The following is a 19,594-nucleotide window of genomic DNA, read 5'->3' as shown; positions in this document are numbered from 1 at the left end:
GTTGCTAGACAGGCCCACCCACCCTCCAGAGCAGGGTGAAGTGGGGCCAGTCCCTAACAAGTAAACAGTTAGTGCTCCTAACAAGGATTCCGAAGGTGTTGGGGCCCAGTCCAAAGTCCACTTGGAACCATTCCCACCCAAGTACGTTTTCTGGCCCAATATTCCATATTCACTTCAGAGACACAACAGAAGGAAACGGATGTCCTGTTGGACCAATTTAGGTTGGCGTAAGGGTAGGCAAGCTTTAGTGTGTCAGCTCACTCTTGATCACATACATTCTTCCTGATGAAATGTTCTGTGAAACACAAAAACTTTCTCTTTCCCACACCTGCTTACTTAACCTGGCCCACAACACCATCATTTTTTTTTTTTACAGCCTCCTTTGGGACCAAGATGGCAGCCAGGATCTCTTTGGTTGCTGAGGGCAGGTTGAGAGCACCAAGGGACCCTGTCTGCATGAATTGAGTTCTGAGTGGCATGGTGTCCTTCGGCAAAGGGCTTCTAGAAAGGGTATGAGCCACAGCTTCATGCACCAGGCCAAGGGGAAGAGTCACAGCAGCCAAGAAGGAGAGGAAGATTATTCTGCACTAAGGAAATTCAGGTTCTGCGCCCAGAGTAAATTGTGGAAATTGCACATGCCTCGCATGGAAACGCTTAATTTGTGTAACCTATTCTGATGGCCGGAGATGGGGTTTTGGAAGAATTTGACATGGTTTTGGCAATGGTTTTGAAGGACTTAGGGCAGGCAGCAACATTAAATAGGAACCAGTGTTAGGACAAGAGCTCCACATCTGTGGAGCATGACCTATAGCCAACCATTTTTTGTCCCTAGCAGGCTGCCTGGGCTTTGCATCCGAAGGCAGAAAATCCAAATGGCATCCTGGTCCGCCGCCCCCCCCAATAATTTACATGGGGCACAATCCATTGAGATGCTCTCCTGTATCAACCCCACTGAAAAGGAATAGCTTCCTTTTATCTGATGGGACTAGTATATGACCATGTCCTTGGGAACAATGTCCAAAGGGCTGGGTCTGCCTGCCTCCCAGTCTGCCACTAGTGATGAACCCCAAATTCACAGCTTCAAGTGGTGACCTCGCCGGGCCTCAAGAGAGGCTGCGCCCCTTTCCTCGATGAAATCACACCTGTTCCAGCCAGTCGGCTTTGTGGAGGCTGAATGGATGAGGCATGGCTGCGTGAGCCACAGAAGTTGCCCCAGTCTACCCAAGGGCTCTGATAGTTGTGTGATGCACGGTCAGGTGAAGGGAAGGGCAGGCAGCACCACAAGTGTGAAAAGTTGGACTTACTCAGTGCCTCCCTGCAACCAAACTCAAAAATGTGCAAGAACAAGGGGACCTGCAACTGCAAGTGACAGTGTTTCCCCAGGCTCCTGATCAGAGTTCCAGCCAGAAGCAAAGCTTCTGAGCTTCGTAGTGCTCTTCAGTCCCTGCCATGGAAAAGCACGACTCCCCCCCCTCACCTTGATAACATCTACTGTGCTATACAGTGCTAGGGGGTCAGGTTTGGGTCTGGGTTTGTCAACTGCTCTCAACCATAGATTTAACAGATAGTCACACGCAGCCTGCCTGACTTTTTTTTCCATCTCTGGGATGGAAGTGAGATCTGTCCACAGAAAGCAATGAAGCAATCCAGGATGTGAGCAGAGTCCTGATATGGTGGCAGGGATGGGTCCTCTCACAGCGCTGATTTTGTCCGGTTTATTTTTTTTAAAAACCAGCTTAATTTTTTAAAAAAAACCAACTTAATTTACATGAATTTAATTTAATGCATATACTTTGCATATCTAGGGAAACCCCAGCGTATGCAGAAAGCATGACCTTATTTTGGGTGGCTACCTTTTGCTTTGATAGGCACTCACGGCCCAATCCTATCCAACTTTCCAGCACCGGTGCAACCGCAATGCAGCCCTGACACAAGGGAACAAATGTTCCCATACCTTGAGGAGGCCTCCAACACTGCCTCCCCAGCACAGGAAGCAGTGCAAACCCCATGGGCCCTAACCAGCACTGGAAAATTGGATAGGATTGGGCTGTCAGTCACTTGAGTTTGCTACTACTGTATATGATATATATACAGAAATGCTGGGGAGCATTAACCCTAATGGAAAATTCAGCACATGCCTCTCAGTTTTCATTTAGTACAAGCCTCTCATTTTCATGAGAAATAGGCCTCTTTGAGCTGTCCCACCCATACCAGTCCTTGCTCCCTTTATTGAGGATCCTCGAGGTGGGCAAAGACTAAGGGCCCAATCCTATCCAACTTTCCAGCACCGGTGCAGCCTCAATGCAACCCCCAGGTAAAGGAACAAATGTTCCCATACCTTGAGGAGGCCTCTGTGACTGCCTCCCCAACACAAGAAGCAGTGCATACTTCATTGGCATAGCAGCACTGGCACTGGAAAATTGAATAGGATTGGGCCCTAACATGCCTACAATGTTCTAAGGGTGCATTCCTAACCCACTTCCCAGCACCGACATAAGGGTAATGCAACTTCGAGGTAAGGGAACAAACAAGGCCCCCATGACTGCCCCCCCCAACTGCAGGATGCAGCACATGCCCCACGGGCACAGCTATGCCAGTGCTGGAAAGTTGGTTAGGATTGTGCCCTAAATCTCGCAGAAACCTGAACATGAAGAATTGGATAAGTTACACAAAGTAAACTTTGCTTTATGCAGATTTCCTCAATTTATGCTCCATTCTGAGTATCAATCTGTGTACCAGCAGTCTGGCAAACCTGCAATTTGGCCTTGCCTAGAGGAGGCTTCACATATTAGATTAGTAGGCTCATTTAGGTGCAACTCAGTTGAAGGGAGTGTGAGAATGTCAGTTTTGTGGAGAAGCTGAGAATTCTCAATGTATGATCCCTCGCAGAACAGCTTTCAAGGTTCCTTGGGGAACTCGCACTGGCTAATTAGAGATGGGGCTGTATGCACAGTCTCCAGGTAGGGCTGGGAAATCTAAACAGAAAGCATGTGCTCTGCCACTGAGGGCATATGTCAGTGTAACACGGGTCAAATCACTGACTTTTTAATGGATTTTGGATTGGGTGATAAGGGAGGTGATAGATTAGGTGGATAGAGTAGATAGCAGAGATGTAGAGCTGAATGATATAGTAGCAATGGGGTCATGTAGGCTTGGGTGACGGCAGTGGCGTTGGTGCCAAGGTATTACACAGAGCTGGACAGTTCCTGTGACTAGGGATCTTTTCCCTCCCATATAAATAATCCCACTGGAGCAACTGAAACAGATCCCCACCCTACCCACTTAACAAGAGGCAGCAGACCCACTGAAACTGCTTGGCAGTTGCATCGTCTCTCAGTGCTTCAGAAGGGGCAACTCTCGCTCTCAGTGGCTGAGCCAAAAGAGCAGGAATAAGAATGCCAGAAAGATGTATTTATATATGCAGGTGCTTTTCCTGTATGGGATGACCTGAGGCTCCTTTTACAAAAGACCCCTACCCACTTTTTATCTGTGTTTTGTATTTCTGACATCTGCACAATCCTTTCACTTTGTGCATGTCCAGACATTAACATGTTCGCTCCTTAGGGTACATCCACACCACCACCCTCCCTGTTCCTCCTGGGGTCACTTCCCCCCTACCTCTTATGTTACAGCATTGCTACCTGGGTATACTGAATTGGCTGCACATTCTGGAATGCCATGGACTCTTCACAGCTAGGGGGTTTTCTATAGGAAAGAAAAGAAGCACTGGAACATGTGGACCAGCCTACCACTCTGTGTTCCCTTTCAAGCATTTTGAGATTGAATATCGAAGTGCCCAAATAAGGAACAAGAGCCTAATTTTAAATGCCCAACTGGGAACTCACCATTGGGATTCCCAGCTGACCAGGAAAAAAATGACCCTGGCCTACCACTGCCCCTTTAAAAGTTTTGGTTTAATATGCTAAAACCAGCAGGTGAAGCTTGTCATGGCATGGAGTCTATCATCTGCTCATCACACTGCCTTTATATCAGCAGCTAAGGTGCCGTTTACCGGTGGGTAATCACTGTCTGTTTCCAAAAAGCAAGCCAGCACCCTAGAGGAAAATGTAAACCTGAGATTTGTTATTCCAAAGAAGGACTAGCCTTAGATCACTGGTCAGTCTGAACAAAGGCCATTCACTGTTCTGTCCCACCTCTGCTTCCTGGGGCCCAGGTCTCACCTACCTGCTTTGTGTTGAAGGTCCACTGGATCCCCACCTGCTAGGCTTTTGTCAGGCCAAAGGAAGGAGGGAGGGAGCGCCTTGCAATTGCCTAGTAACAACATAATACACAATATTTCTGCCCAATGTTGCATATAAGCAACAGGGGACAAATGTGTACACCTGTGGGCCAGGCAAAAATGGGTTAACCCCTTTCAGATCTACTAGTAAATGGCTGGGAAGCACCTCTTCTCCCCACCACAGACTGGTAACATGGGTGAGGAAAGCGGGTATGATGGCAGTGACATGAAATGGAAGCAGAGGTCCCCTTCAGCCTGCTTTACAGCTTCACCTGTGGGCCCAGCAAACTAGATTAGTGTCCACCATCTCCAGAAGGTGGACCAGCCTCACAAAAGATGTCAGAAATGAGAGCAGCTTTCCCAAAGAAGCACTTATCCCATGTGTAGAAATTGTTGCTCGCCAACTGCGGTCGCCCCCAATGGCTCCTTAAGATGAAACCTGCATAGGGTTAGGAAGAATTCAGTGGTTGACTGTTCTCAAGGTTGCTGCCTTTCTGATTCAGCTGTGTCTGAAGTGAGCAGAAATCTGTGTGTGTTGTGAATAAAATAGATTAGGGAAATAAAAATTTAAAAAGAATCTTGTTCTATGCGGGGTGCAGTTTTTCATCCAAATTCTCTCTCTCTTCCCCCCCCCCCCCAATGGAAGGATGACTTTGTGGTTAAGGCTATGGGCTATTGAGAAAGTATTCTGTTTCAAAGAGCTCTAGAGCCTTTGTGAATGAAGAAACATCTGTTGAGACCTCCCCATGTTTCACTTCTCATTCAGCTCTGTGATCTGCTACAATATGATCCGAATATAAAACTGCAGGCATTATAATGTCTGTATAATCCTGTGGTGCAGCCACACGGAATACTGTGTACAGTTCTCATCATCAAATTGCAGAAAGGACATCAAAGAGCTGGAAAAGGACCAGAAAAGGACAATCAAAATGAACGATGTGTTGGTGCATCCTCTTTACACAGAGTAAGAAACATCTATGAAATGGCCCAGGGTGTGGATACAGCAAAGTTTTCAGCTCTGTTCAGAAGTTCGGCAACCACTGAGAGTGTCCAGGGTTACAATGCAAATGAGAGTGTATCAGCAAACCCAACAGGTTTGGTTTAATATGAGGTCACCTACAGTCAATTACAACCACTGTGCCGCAGCACATCAGTGAGCTTTGAATGGTCTGCAGGTGTGCCAGGGGAATGTGGGGGTCATTTATTAGTAGGGCCATTGGGGGATTGGAGCCCCTCACCAGCAGTGCGGTGTACCTTGTCCATTGTCCAAAAATCTGATGGTGTGCCTTGACCATTTTAGCACCCTGTCAGTGCGCCGTGAAATGAAGAAGGTTGAAAAACACCATTCTAGAACCAGGAGGTTGCACATACCCATCACGGCTTGTAACGTGAGATGCTTTCCCTCCATCAACCTCTCTTTTAAAGGCATCCAGGCCAGATGCCATCACCACATCCTGTGGCAGGGAGTTCCACAGGCTATGTGCACGCTGGGTAAAGAACTATTTTCTTTTGTCTGTTCTAACTCTCCCGACACTCAATTTTTTGTGGCTGTCCCCTGGTTCTGGTGTTATGTGAGAGGGAAAAGAGCATCCCTCTATCCATCCCCTGCATAATTTTGTGTCTCGGTCATGCTCCCCCCCCCCCCAGGTGCCTTTTTTCTAGACCGAAGAGCCCCAAAGGCTGCAGCCTTTCCTCTCCTGGGCTGGGAGGCATCTAGCCAGCCCTGCAGGAAGGTGGATCTGAGCTCTGCATCACAGGGGATCTCCTGCTTGGTGGAAATCTGCAGACACCCCAGGAATTTCCCGGGAACCAGTAGAGGGCTCTGCCTGTTGCTGCTAAACCGAGGAGGCTGTGGTCTTGCCTGCATCTTGAAGCCGATGCATCCGGGGTTGAGCTTCCTGGGTCAGTGGGGGCTGCTGTTGAATCCATAGTGAACTGGGCTCCCCCCCCAGCCCCTTAAAGAGCAGCGGCTGCTGCAACTGCCGCCTGCCCCTCAAGGGGACAACCCCACCAGCAATCTCCTCTGCCCTCTCCAAGAAAGGAACCAACTCTTGGGAGCTCCAGCACTACCACCTCCTGGGAGAGGAGGAGGAGGCAGCCCTGGGCTCTCTAGCCCTTGACCCCTGAGCAGCTGCAAACTCCAGGGCTTTGAAAGGAGAAGGGTAAAGAAAGAAGAGAGCCCCCACCGATGCTCGCTACAGGGATCTGGGGACTCAGACCAGAGGGGTGCACCAAGGCTGCTATGTCTGCACACTTGCCTGAGAGTAAGCCCCATTAAATGCACTGGGTCTTACTTAAGGACATAAGTAGAGAGCTCTGCTGGATCAGACCATAGGTCAGTGATTTTTCAACCAGTGTGCCACACATGGCACACACTGTGGTGTGCCGCAGACCGTGTGGGGGAGGGTCATTTATTGTTAGCCCCCTCCCAGCAGCATGGTGTGCCTTGTCAATTATCAAAAAGCTGATGGTGTGCCTTGACAATTTTATCCCCTTGTCAGTGTGCCCTGAGATGAAAAAGATTGAAAATCGCTGCCATAGATCCATTGGCATCCTGTTCCCCGCACAACAGCCAGCCAGGTGCCTCCAGGAAGTCCTCAAGAAGGGCTGGAAGGCAAAAGCCCTTCCTCACTCCCTTAAGCGACTAGAATTTAGTGGCAGGCTGCCCATGTTCATGGAGGCTCTGTTAAGCTCTCATTGCTAATAGTCACAGACAATCCTGTCCCCCACGAATATGTCTTCAGTTGCTCCTAAAGCCACCTGACGTAACTATTGCTATATCTTGTGGCAGGGGACACCGTAAGTTAATTGTGAGGTTTGGTGAAGTACACTTGCTTGCTTCTCCGGGTCACAAGTCATGATAGGTACGTGCAAGCTCCTGATTTTAGGCTACCTCAGAATGCAGGGAAGGGCACCAGGATGCAGGTTGTGTTGTTGTCTTGTGTGCTTCCTGGGGCATTTGGTGGGCCGCTGTGAGATACAGGAAGCTGGACTAGATGGGCTTTTGGACTGATCCAGCAGGGCTCTTCTTATGTTCTTATGATCTAGTGCCATCAAATTTTGGGGTGACCTTGAGTACACATGCAAAGGATTGGGCTGCATGTTCCACCCCCTGAGACAATTTCTTTGGCAGGTTTTTGTTTTTTTTAAATTGCATGCTTATATGCAGAAATCATGAAAATTCCTGAACGCCTGTCCTGCGTAGGGTTGGTCAAAATTTTTAGATGCCAGTATCAACTTTTCCCCACCCTCCTTCCAGGTGACGTAGAGATTGCAACCTCAAATGGGGACTCTGTGTGTGTGTGTGTGTGTGTGAGAGAGAGAGAGTGAGAGAGAGAGAGAGAGAGATCAGGTGGGTGGAAGAAGTGTTGATTGTGCTGAATTAAAGGAATTGTCTCTTTCCTCAGTGGATCAGGTTGTCTGTGGAAGAAGGGCTTGGCTGTTGAAAAAGACTCTAGGGCAAGGGTCAGCAACCCAGGGCTTAGGAGAGGGGGGGTAAAGGGGTAATTTGTACCCGGGCCCAGGGTCCAAAGGGGGTCCAGGGTCCAAAGGAGTGGGCCCAGAAATTTCCTGGGATCTTATGTTTTCCTATCTACTCAGACTTGTTGCCTACGTGGGATGCTGGGGACACTACTGATGCCACATGGGTTGGTAGACCTGGGCTCCAAAGACTTTTCCAGCTGTCTTTACACTACCCCTAACCTGTTTCACCCCTGCCTGCCTCTGTTCTGCTTGCCTGGCACCACGCTCTCCCCTCCCTCTTTGCAAAGGGGTCCAAAAGAAACTTTGTACCCCTGATAAAATTCCTCTCAGAGGCCCTGCAGACAACCTGTGGCCCATGGGGCCAAATGTGGCCCACAATCACCCCATTTGCTGTGCAGCATGGGCACTCTGCAAGCCTGGGCAGGTGGCTCAGCCATGCCCTGTCTAGTACACAGCAAATGGGGTGTTAGTCTTTGCCTCCCAAGTTGAACTCCATGCAGCTGCAACCCAGAAATCCAGCAATGATGTCATTGCAGAACACCTGTCCCCTTTGCCCAAAACGGTTGCTGAGCCCTGCTCTAGGGATACAGCGCACCTCTCTGTGGTCTTAAGAACAGAAGCATGTTGCACACACCTTGGAATTTCTTGGTGAGAGCCACTGCCAAACTAGACATAATGTGGGAGATCCATGAGGAATCTGGATCTGGGTTTTGCATACGGGGGTGGGGACATTCACCTGTTGATTCCATGCCTCTGTAGTGGAATCACACTATTGTAGTGGAATCATCCCCTATTTTCCCCTCCCTTTTGCCTATTTTTTTTTTACCTTTGTTGGACCTTTGTATCATCTCAGAGGCTTTTGTGATGCTCTGGCATCCTCAGTTGGCTTGCAGAGTCATTTGAAGACAATAGCTATGTTTGCCCTATGTTACTATTGATGTATGTTAGCTATGTTACTGCTTATTTTTGGAGCATCTTCTTCTCTAACAGACTGGAAAACAAAGAACTGGGCTTTGAGCCAGCTCATTGGATCCTGAAGCTCACCTGATTTCCAAGAGCTGGAAATTCAGGAGCTGTGTCGACATTCCCCTCAGTCCAACACAACCTGGTTAATGTGCATTCTCACATCCTGTCTCGTTTAGCTTCTGGCATCAGGGCAAAAGGACAAGTTACTACAACTAAACCCTGAGTGAAGCACTCAGCTTCTTCTCAAGCTTCTCAAGCTTCTTCTCAACTGGCTGGCTGGCAGCAGTTCATTTCTATGGGGGAAAATAAGAACACATTCACAGGCACTACCGTTTCTTGATGCTGGTGACCACTTTGACCCAAGCCCTTGAACGTCCTCTGAGAAATCATGCCTCTGCTTACCTTTTGACTGAAACAAATGTGCTTTTCACAAAGTCACCCTTTGCCTGGGGAGGGATTTCTGGAATCCCTCTGGAAGAACTTCTCCTAAAACTGTTTCAGTATTTTTGCACCAAAGCACAGGTTGGAGGTACCACTTGTAGTGGCAGTGATTGGCATTTTGTTGCATCATGGTGTTGCATTTGACCTCTGGACTAGCAAGGAAGGATCACTGTGGGGGGAGGGGGATGGGGGCTCACTGGTCCTTTATAGTTTTGGGTGTCAGGTGTGCAGAATCAGTAGGCCTGATGATTAGAATCCCTCCTTCTGTCAGTGTCCCTCCTGTGCAACACACTTTATCCAGTGTGAAAACTGGTTAGGGAAATAGCAGGGGCTTTGTTTTGCATTGTATCTGGTGGTGGTGTGTTCTCAGATAGGAGATGCTCGCAGTTGGGAATCACATCACCCATCCAGGGAACACCACGGAAAACTAGCTCTCTGGCACAGTCAACAGGACAGCCAAAAGTTGGAATTGGAGCTCTTGTATTCTGACATTATGCATCAACCAACCCACATATTCCTGGTGTCTCATTCTAGAGAACCTCTAGCCCAGGAGCCTTGTTCTATCCTCATCATCCTCCATCTTGCCACATGGTTCAGAGTGGTGGACGCTGGTCGTTTCAGAGTTGGCAACCTGCACAAGAGCACCTCTACGTATCACCCGGAGGCCGACACCATGCAGGAAAACTACGAGAATGTGATCTCGCTGGGTAAGCATTTCTTTTTGCCAGAAGCGAAGATGAAAATGGTTCTATGTGCCAAAACGCAGTGGGGGTTGAATGAGGAATTACATCAAGCATTTCTTCTGCCTTGAATTTGCATGTAACAAACTTGCACGTAAGGAACGGGATTTATACTCTCCTTAGTTAGGTTCTTTTTCAATAGTCTTGATAAGGCATGCCGCTGGATTCAGGGTTTTTATAATAAGCAAGAAAGAGATTCAATATGTCAAGTTGATACGTAACCTCATTCCCTCAAAATTAATCAAGGAGACACTAAACTTGTTGCCCAAACTTAGGCATATTTACTTGGAAGCAAGTTGCTCTGAATTCACAGGTACTCCCCAATGAGCCATCTGATCCTGCAGTTCTATGCATATGCACAAGGAAGTAAATCCGTTGAAGCCAAAGGGATTATTTCCAAGTAAATACGCATAAGGTTCCACTATGAGGGCCCAATTCTGTCCTGCTTTCCAGCACCAGTGCAGCCACAATGCAGCCCCAAGGTAAGGGAACAAATGTTCCCATACCTTGAGGAGGCCTCTGTGTCTGCCTCCCCACCATAGGATGCAGTGCACAACCCATTGGCACAGCTACACTGGCGCTGGAAACTTGGATAGGATTGGGCCCTGTGTCATTTAAAAATCTCTCTCCAAATTAAACTTGTAGAACAAAATTTAAAATGTTTCTGATTCATTTTATTTCTGGAAATGTTCAAAATGGATGATCTGGTAAAAAAAATCATCTGGTACAAAATAATCTTGGCACCTTAACTTGTAACTCAAACAAGAAAAAATAAGAACCTAACAACATAAGAAGAGCCCTGCTGGATTAGGCCAACGGTCCACCTAGTAGTCCAGCTTCCTATATCTCACAGTGGTCCACCAAATGCTTCAGGGAGCACACAAGACAACAAGACACAACCTGCATCCTGGTGCCCTGCCCTGTATCTGGTGCTCTGAGGTAGCCTACCTCTAAAACCAGCAGCTTACACATGCTACCATGACTTGTAACCCATGATGAACTTTTCCTCCAGAAATTTGTCCAATCCCCTCTTAAAGGCATCTAGGCAAGATGCCATCACTACATCCTGTGGCAAGGAGTTCCACAGACTAATTACACGCTGGGTAAATAAATATTTTCTTTTGTCTGTCCTAACTCTCCCAACATAAGAACATAAGAACAGCCCCACTGGACCAGGCCATAGGCCAGCTTCCTGTATCTCACAGCCGCCCACCAAATGCCCCAGGGAGCACACCAGATAACAAGAGACCTCATCCTTGCATCTGGCATTCTGACATAGCCAATTTCTAAAATCAAGAGGTTGCCCATACACATCATGGCTTGTAACCCGTAATGGATTTTTCCTCCAGAAACTTGTCCAATCCCCTTTTAAAGGCGTCTACACCGGATGCCGTCACCACCTCTGTGGCAAGGAGTTCCACAGACCAACCACACGCTGAATAAAGAAATATTTTCTTTTGTCTGTTCTAACTCTCCCAACACTCAGTTTTAGTGGATGTTCCCTGGTTCTGGTGTTATGGGAGAGTGTAAAGAGCATCTCTCTATCCACTCTGTCCATCCCCTGCATAATTTTGTATGTCTCAATCATGTCCCCCCTCAGGCGTCTCTTTTCTAGACTGAAGGGGCCCAAACGCTGTAGCCTTTCCTCATAAGGAAGGTGCCCCAGCCCAGCAATCATCTTAGTCGGTCTCTTTTGCACCTTTTCCATTTCCACTATGTCTTTTTTGAGATGCGGCAACCAGAACTGGACACAATACTCCAGGTGTGGCCTTACCATTGATTTGTACAACATTTGTACAATAATTTGTGCATTATAATATTAGCCATTTTGTTCTCAATATCTTTTCTAATGATCCCAAGCATAGAATTGGCCTTCTTTACTGCCACCGCACACTAGGTCGACACTTTCATCGACCTGTCCACCAACACCCCAAGATCTCTCTCCTGATCTGTCACAGACAGCTCAGAACCCATTAGCCTATATGTAAAGTTTTGATTTTTTGCCCCAATGCGCATGACCTTACACTTACTGACATTGAAGCGCATCTGCCATTTTGCTGCCCATTCTGCCAGTCTGGAGAGATCCTTCTGGAGCTCCTCACAATCACTTCTGGTCTTCACCACTCAGAAAAGTTTGGTGTCGTCCGCAAACGTAGCCACCTCACTGCTCAACCCTGTTTCCAGGTCATTTATGAAGAGGTTGAAAAGCACCGGTCCCAGGACAGATCCTTGGGGCACACCGTTTTTCACTTCTCTCCATTGTGAAAATTGTCCATTGATACCCACTCTCTGTTTCCTGGTCTTCAGTGGCTGTCCCCTGGTTCTGGTGTTACACGAGAGGGAAAAGAGCATCTCTCTATCATTCCCTTGCATAAATTTGTATGTCTCACTCATGTCCCCCCTCAGGCTCCTCTTTCCTAAACTGAAGAGCCCCAAATGCTCTTTCCTCATAAGGGAAAGTCGCCTTTCCTCATAAGGGAGGTGCAATTTAATCCCTGACTACAATTTAATCACTGATAAAGGAATATAAACAAAGAGAATTTTCTCTTACTCATCAGTTTTTCCCCATTCTGCCTCCTATTGACTCCATCCCCAGCATATTTTTCTGATTGCTCCCAATCCACCATGCACAACCCTAAAAAGCCTCTGGAACATAATTCATTTGCATAAGACCAACACCAGCCATTGCTTCAACATAGGGAGGAACATGCCTTTTAAAGCCATTGACACAATTCTAGGGCTGACCGCCAGACTGCATATCTCAGCTGTCTCTAATTTGCTCCTTCCATTTCTCCCACTCAACAGCAGAGGAGATTGCAATCAGTTGGCCCCGGATAACTGCCTTTGCTGAGTCTCACAGAAGGAGAGGGCTGATGTCTGGTAAGTTAGCACATCATATATGACCACTCCCATCTGCCCCAGGATAAGCCCAGCTGTTCTTGCAGCTCTTGGCTATTGATAGTGATACAGCTTATTTTGATGTTCATGGAAGGAAAGAGAAAAATTTATTCCCTTAACAGCACTGAAGGTGCTCCTGATTTACATCCTGATGAGGTTGATTGAGTCCTAATCTAGTTTAATGTCAGGGCAGGAGAGGATAAGCACTGCCAATTATACTATTAATCTTGACTCCAATTTAAACTTTCGAGGAGGCTTACCAACTTTTTAACAAGCCCCTGTAGCTGTGTCTTTAAAAGCAAGTTCAGGTGCCAACCCAGTGAAGTGATAATACCAATTTTACCTGCCTTGAGAAGATTCACTGCTGATTTCTCCATATCAAGCTGCCATTCAAGGCATAAGAGCAGGCTGGGGGGGTTGTTTCCTGGTCAGTTGGCAATTCCACTTGAAAATTCTTTATTGCTGTCAGTTTCCACTCTTATTTTTATTTTTTTTTTCTGATGTAGATGTGGAGTCTGAACAAGGCCAACCAGAACAGGTCCCAGTGCAGGATTCGGCAGCATCAGCATCTGGCCCAAGTGAAAGTGGGATGAACGCTGACCTCCGCCGGCAGCTGGGCCTCATACTTCAGACCGCCGGCAGGAGCCAGGTGGAGAAGATGCTGCGGGAGCTGGTGAAGGAGCAGAGCCAGGAGGGGAAGCGCAAAGTCCGGAAGAAGGTGCCCAAGAGCCCCAAGAATGAAGGTGGGCGGGTCTCATCGCATGAGCTGTGGTGGCACTAAAAAGGGTGTGTGTGAAATTCTTAAGCAATAAGAATGGAACCCAGTAGGGTTGCCAGATTCCCCCAGTGGGCCAATCCTTCCACATAACCTCCATCAGTACCTATTAAATAGATCACAGCTCCTTGGAAGATATAGAGGTGAAAAATAATAATGTCCCTGTTTTCCACTATGGACTGTTGGAAGCTGTTGGGTTGTTGGCATATTTTCAGCTTTGACCAAATACAGCAGCTTATTTGTCATTCTCATCGCCACCGTCTGTTTTATGGATTTGGTTTTACATTGTACCTCGGAGTGCCTGCTCTGTGCTTTTAAAAATATTGTGCACCAAAGAAGTCCAAGTTCCATGTCCCAGGAAAATGGAAATCCAGGACCTGCAAATTGTGCTAGTTAATCCTGTTTTGCAAAAACATTCAAAGCCTCCCATCTGTCTTGAATCACAGGAAATCCTGAAGCCCTTTTCTGGTTTTGTTTGCTAGGTATTGCCCATGTACTCCCAAAGCTATTTTTCCAGTTGGAAGAGCTAGACCAGGAGTGTCAAACATGAGGCCTGTGGGTCGGATGCAGCCCCAAGAAGCTCTTTATAATAACGAATAACTAGGTATTTACCGCCTTTCTAGTCATCGGATTACTCCTCTGACTTTATTCAAGGCGGTTTACATAGGCAGGCGTTTCTAAATCCCTCAATGGGATTTTTACAATCATAGAGGTTCTCTCTTTCAAGAACCAACAACATTTCAGAATGGATCTTCCTGGTTTGGTCTCACTTCTGGCCTCCGGTTCTCCCACGCAGGCTGACAAGCAGCTCCATCTCTCACATGGAGGGCAGCCAAGACGCTTCTTGCAGGTGGAATCACTCAGCTCAGCTTGTCAGCTGCTTCAAGGTCTCGCCATTCTAGGCCGTTCAGGGAGCTGCCGGTGTCCTCGAACTGGTGACCTTCTGATGTTATTGTCGGGCTAACGGAGGCTCTACCCTCTAGACCAGACCTCCTGCCCACACCCCTGCCCTCCGGGGGTTTATTTGACCCCGTTATAATTGGGCTGTCCCAGAGCTGCCCTTTCAGCAGCACTGCTTCTGCCAGGACATCACTTTGCCGAGCACCTCTTAGCTGCTGAACTGGGAAGTGATGCCTCAGTAGAAGGAGTGCTGCTGAAAAGGTATATCACTTCCAGCCCTCAGCAGGCACCATGAATGCTAGTTGGCCCTCTATTTGAAATGTCACTTCAGGAGGGAATTTTGAGGCCTGCAGAAGCTGTGTGCATCCACTTGTGGCCTCTGCGGGCTTCAGATGGCTGTTACAGTAAAAAAAAAAGCCACTTCCCTCTGGCAAAGTAGTGTTTTTTTTTAAGGCATTCTGAGTCCTGGGGAGGCCCTCTCCAGGTCTCAGAATGCATTAAAAGGCATGAAAACTTCCGGTATCCTTTGGGCAACTGGAAGTAGCTTTTTTCTTTGCTGTAACAGCCATTCTGAAGCCCAGAAAGGTCATGGACATGCATAGCGTCTGCAGGCTTCAGAAAGTCCTCTGGAGGTGACCAGACCACAGCTCCGGTCACCTTCAGAGGGTTCAGGTTGGACCAAGTTTGGCTCAAAGTGGGTCTAGGGGACCCACATTGAACCTGATTCGCAGATAGATAATCCACGGATATGGAGTAACCACCTGTATAGAGCAATAAGACTATGGAATACAGACAGAGCCCTGCCTTTCTCTTAGGCTCAGAGTGAATGACATTGGTTTTAAAATGGAACTATTAAATTGATGCTAACACCAGAGCCAGGGGACAACACTAGAACTAGGGGGCGTTCACTAAAATTGAGTGTTGGGGGAGTTAGAACAGATAAAAGAAAATATTTCTATAACCTGCATGTCATTAGCCTGTGGAACTTCTTGCCACAAGATGTGGTGATGGTGCCTGGCCTAGATGCCTTTAAAAGGGGATTGGACAGATTTCTGGAAGTAAAATTCATCACAGGTTACAAGCTGTGATGGGTATGTGCAAACTTCTGGTTTTAGATGTAGGCGACGTCAGAATGCCAGGTCAAGGGAGTGGCATTTATGTGCCACTGAGTGCAGGTATCTTGTTGCCTTGTTCCCGAAGGCATCTGATGGGCCACTGTGAGATAGAGGAAGTTGGACAAGATGGGCTTTTGGCCTGATCCAGCAGGGCTCTTCTTATGTTTGTGCTGAGACTCTCATGTTGTCTCTCATCCAAAGGGGATGAAGAGGACCCCCACTCAGAGGAGGGCAGCTCCGAGAAGGCGGAGCCAGCAGGTTCTCCAACAGAGAGATCCGAAGGCTCAGATGAGGAGGAAGCCAGCGACAGCCAGCGTCACCTGGACTCGGAGGAGCTGCAGCTGCCCCGAGTGCCAGCAACACGTCAGCAAGAGGGGAAGACCTCCAAGAAATTGAAAGAGCGGCATGCAGTGGTGGATAAGCCAGGAGTATGCACTGAGTGCGGGAAGAAGAACTTGAGTGGGACTGGGCGAGGCCACAGCTTGCCCACACCAGAGCGACCGCACCAATGCTCTGAGTGTGGCCGTTGCTTCCGGCAGCGTTCCATTTTGGCCAAACACCAAAAGATCCACACTGGTGAGAAGCCCTATCCGTGCACGGCCTGTGGCAAGCGGTTCAACCGCAGCTCCAACCTGGCGCAACACCAGCGTGTGCACACTGGCGAGCGCCCCTTCCCCTGCACCTCCTGCGGCAAGGCCTTCACCCAAAAGTCGGACCTGGAGCGGCATCAGCGGGTGCACACGGGAGAACGCCCTTACGCCTGCCGTGACTGCGGCAAATGTTTCTCTGTCAGCTCCCACCTTGACCGGCACAGGCGCACCCACCGGCACAATCATCAGGAGGAAGCCCCTTCTGCCACCCCAGCCGCAGCCGCCCACCGCTGCCCCGACTGTGGGAAATGTTTTGGGCAGCGTTCTGCCCTCTCAAAGCATCGGAAGACTCACTCGGGGGAGCGCCCTTATCCGTGCAGCGCGTGTGGCAAGCGCTTCAGCCGCAGCTCCAACCTGGCGCAGCACCAGCGCATCCACACCGGCGAGCGCCCCTTTCCCTGCGGAGACTGTGGCAAGCGGTTCATCCAGCGCTCCGACCTGGAGCGGCACCAGCGGGTGCACACTGGAGAGCGGCCCTACACTTGCGCTCAGTGTGGCCGGGGCTTCTCTGTGAGCTCTCATCTGGACCGGCACCAGAGAGTCCACCAGGCTCAGGCGGCTGCCGCGGCCGCCCACCGTTGCCCCGAGCACATAAAGGGCTTCCTTCTCAGCACAGGGGGCAAGCAACTCCTGAAGCACCAGCTGTATAGTGGCAAGGGACGCCTCACGCGCAGCAGTCACTGTTTGGACTGTGGCAAGAGCCTGGGCAAAATCCCACCCCAGTTGCCAGGCCCACCAGTGGAGAAACCCTTCAAGTGCGAGGACTGTGGGAAAGCTTTTGCCCAGCGCTCGGCCTTGGTGAAGCACCAGCGCATCCACACCGGCGAGAAACCTTTTTCCTGCACGGACTGTGGCAAGGCCTTCATCCAGAAGTCGGACTTGACTATCCACCGGCGCATGCACACCGGCGAGAAGCCGTACCGCTGTGACACCTGTGGAAAATGCTTCAGCGTCAGCTCCAATCTGCTGACCCACCAGCGCACTCACCTGGGCGAGAAGCCCTACGCCTGCGGGGACTGTGGCAAGGCCTTCATCCAGCGCTCGGAGCTGACCATCCACCTGCGCACCCATACCGGGGAGAAGCCCTACAAGTGCAGCATCTGTGGCAAATGCTTCAGCCGCAGCTCCCACCTCAACCGCCATCAGCGCACACATAGCAATGACAAGGCCTCTGCTGGTGCTGTGGCAGCCCCTGCCATGCTGCTTACGGCCAGCACCCCCAAGCCAGCCGTTCCTCTCTCCCCCTCTGCTTTCTCTGCCTCCTTTACATCACCCAGCCCTCTCCAGACCTTGCCTTCCTTCCCTTCCTCCCCATCCTCCCTCCCCATCCCTTCTCTGGACCTGCCCTGGGCTCTTTCCTTTCCTTCTCGTGGCTTTTCCCACCCATCTTTCTCTTCTCCTGCCCCCAGTGGAGCCCAGGCTTCCTCCCTAATAAACTAGCCCCTTCCCTTCTTATATCTTCCCTTCACTACCTGCTAGTGTCCTCTTGTCTAACCCACCTACCCTTCCTTCAACCTTCTCATCCTGCTTCCTTATTAGATGAGCCCTTCTCCATATTCCACACTTCACATTCCCCGTCACGACTGCTTTGGCTTCACAGGCTGAGGCCTGGAGTGATGCGATCCATCCATGTGGTGAATGCCACTCATCACAGCAAGCTTTCCACTTCTTGGTAGTAATTGCATGTGATGAAGTGACATCTCCCAGAGAGGGCTGAGGAGTGGTGAGATCCCACTGTGTGGACTAACCCTTTCTGCACTCTGAGCCGGATAATCAAGTCACCCAATCAGCTGCCTTTGCTTTGACATACAGGGAAGCCTTATTAATATAGAGGGGCATGCAAACATGCATTCAAACACCTCCACCCCAGCAGTCTGAAATGGTAGAGCCCCCCCAAAAGCAGCAGCTATGAGACTTAGAGCATAATCCTAACCTTCCAGCACCAAGGCAAGGGCTATGCAGCTCCGAGGTAAGGGAACAAACATTCCTTTACCTTGAGGAGGCTTCCTGACAGCCACCCAACTGCAGGATGCAGCACATGCCCCATAGGCTCGGCTGTGTCAGTGCTGGAAAGTTGGTTAGGATTTGGGCCTTGGGTTCTGGTATCATGACATTTGCTCAGTGGAATGATTGACTCCACTGCCTGCACCTGTTCCTTCCAATCCTGTTCACAAGATCACCTGACTTGGATGAGCTACCTTAACCAATTGTTGCCACCCTTTTGTTCATACAGTGAAGGATGGGAAACACACATTCTCCCTTCTAATCTTTATTTGTAAATTCAGCAGAGAGAGGGGCTCTTGCCTGATCTGCCTCTTTCACAGCCCAATCCTATCCACACTTTCCTGGGAGTAAGCCCCATTGACTCTAATGGGATTTACTTCTGAGTAGACATGCATAGGATTGGGCTCTCAGTCAGCCACTTGTGGGTGAATAGCTGGGTGGTGGTGGCCAGAGGCTGGCTGAAAGAGGAGGTGGAGTGTGTGAGGGGCACCTCCACCAGCCCAAGTCCCCACCCCAGCCTGCTGTCCAAGGCAGTTGCTTCAACCTGAGGGGGCATAGGATTGGGCTCTCAGTCAGCCACTTGTGGGTGAATAGCTGGGTGGCGGTGGCCAGAGGATCCAGATCCTGTTTGATCAGGATCACGGTGAGAATGAGTAGAAAACATGTGTCTGAAACATTTCACCACAACGGTGTGAACCAAAGGGGATCCTAGATGCAGTAGGAGGTCAACCAGTATACATTGCAGTCACACCTTGAAATTTGGAAAGATGATTCTAACTGGTGTCTGTATTCACAGAAGCAGGGATATTTATTCTAGAGCAGTGTTTCTCAAACTGTGGATCAGGACCCACTAGGTGGGTCATGAGCCAATTTCAGGTGGGTCCCCATTCATTTCAATATTTTATTTTTTTTATATTAGACTTGATGCTACCACGGTATGCGACTGCATTTGGGGAAATATTACGGACCTGTACTTTTAACAAGCTACTCTGTATATTCTTTTAACAATGATAGTCAATGGGACTTACTCCTGGGTAAGAGTGGGCAGGATTGCAGCCTAGGATTGTTCAAAATTTTCCTGCTTGAGGATGTCACTTCCGGTCATAACATCACTTCCGGTGAGTCCTGACTTATTCTAAAAAGTGGGTCCTGGTGCTAAAAATGTGAGAACCACTGTCCTAGATGGATTAATAGCAAATAGAAAATGCTGATCCATTTAATATCTTCCTGGCATTAGGGGCATCTTCTTTCCAGCTGGGGTGGCATCAGGCCCAGCCCAAGCCTTGCAAAGAACGTTGCGGCTGAACCCTTGACCAGAGTGCAAAGTCAATCCCATTGAGACACTCTTCCTCCTCCTCCTGAGGAAGTCTGACCAACGGTGT

At 49.0% G+C, this 19,594-nt stretch overlaps 1 protein-coding gene across 1 annotated transcript; it reads left to right on the top strand.

The window, feature by feature from the left end:
* Nucleotides 1-6,202: 6,202 nt before the first annotated feature.
* LOC136641864 (zinc finger protein ZFP2-like) lies at nucleotides 6,203-17,916 on the top strand. The gene is made up of 5 exons (XM_066617949.1): nucleotides 6,203-6,504; nucleotides 9,665-9,837; nucleotides 12,676-12,750; nucleotides 13,275-13,511; nucleotides 15,760-17,916. The coding sequence occupies exons 2-5, from the start codon at nucleotides 9,804-9,806 to the stop codon at nucleotides 17,646-17,648; spliced, it is 2,235 nt and encodes a 744-aa protein (XP_066474046.1). The 5' UTR covers nucleotides 6,203-6,504; nucleotides 9,665-9,803; the 3' UTR covers nucleotides 17,649-17,916.
* Nucleotides 17,917-19,594: the final 1,678 nt, after the last annotated feature.

Source organism: Tiliqua scincoides, chromosome 2, assembly GCF_035046505.1.
Source record: "Tiliqua scincoides isolate rTilSci1 chromosome 2, rTilSci1.hap2, whole genome shotgun sequence".
Taxonomy (NCBI): Eukaryota; Metazoa; Chordata; class Lepidosauria; order Squamata; family Scincidae; genus Tiliqua; species Tiliqua scincoides.
The sequence above is the reverse complement of the archived record's forward strand: the minus strand, read 5'-3'. Positions and strand labels throughout refer to the sequence as shown.

Bases quoted from the DNA above. Each gene is read 5' to 3' on its own strand.
- LOC136641864 (XM_066617949.1), top strand. From the start codon at position 9,804: ATGCAGGAAAACTACGAGAATGTGATCTCGCTGG. The intron at 9,838-12,675 runs GTAAGCATTTCT...CCCACTCAACAG, and splicing joins CGAGAATGTGATCTCGCTGG to CAGAGGAGATTGCAATCAGT. The intron at 12,751-13,274 runs GTAAGTTAGCAC...TTTCTGATGTAG, and splicing joins AAGGAGAGGGCTGATGTCTG to ATGTGGAGTCTGAACAAGGC.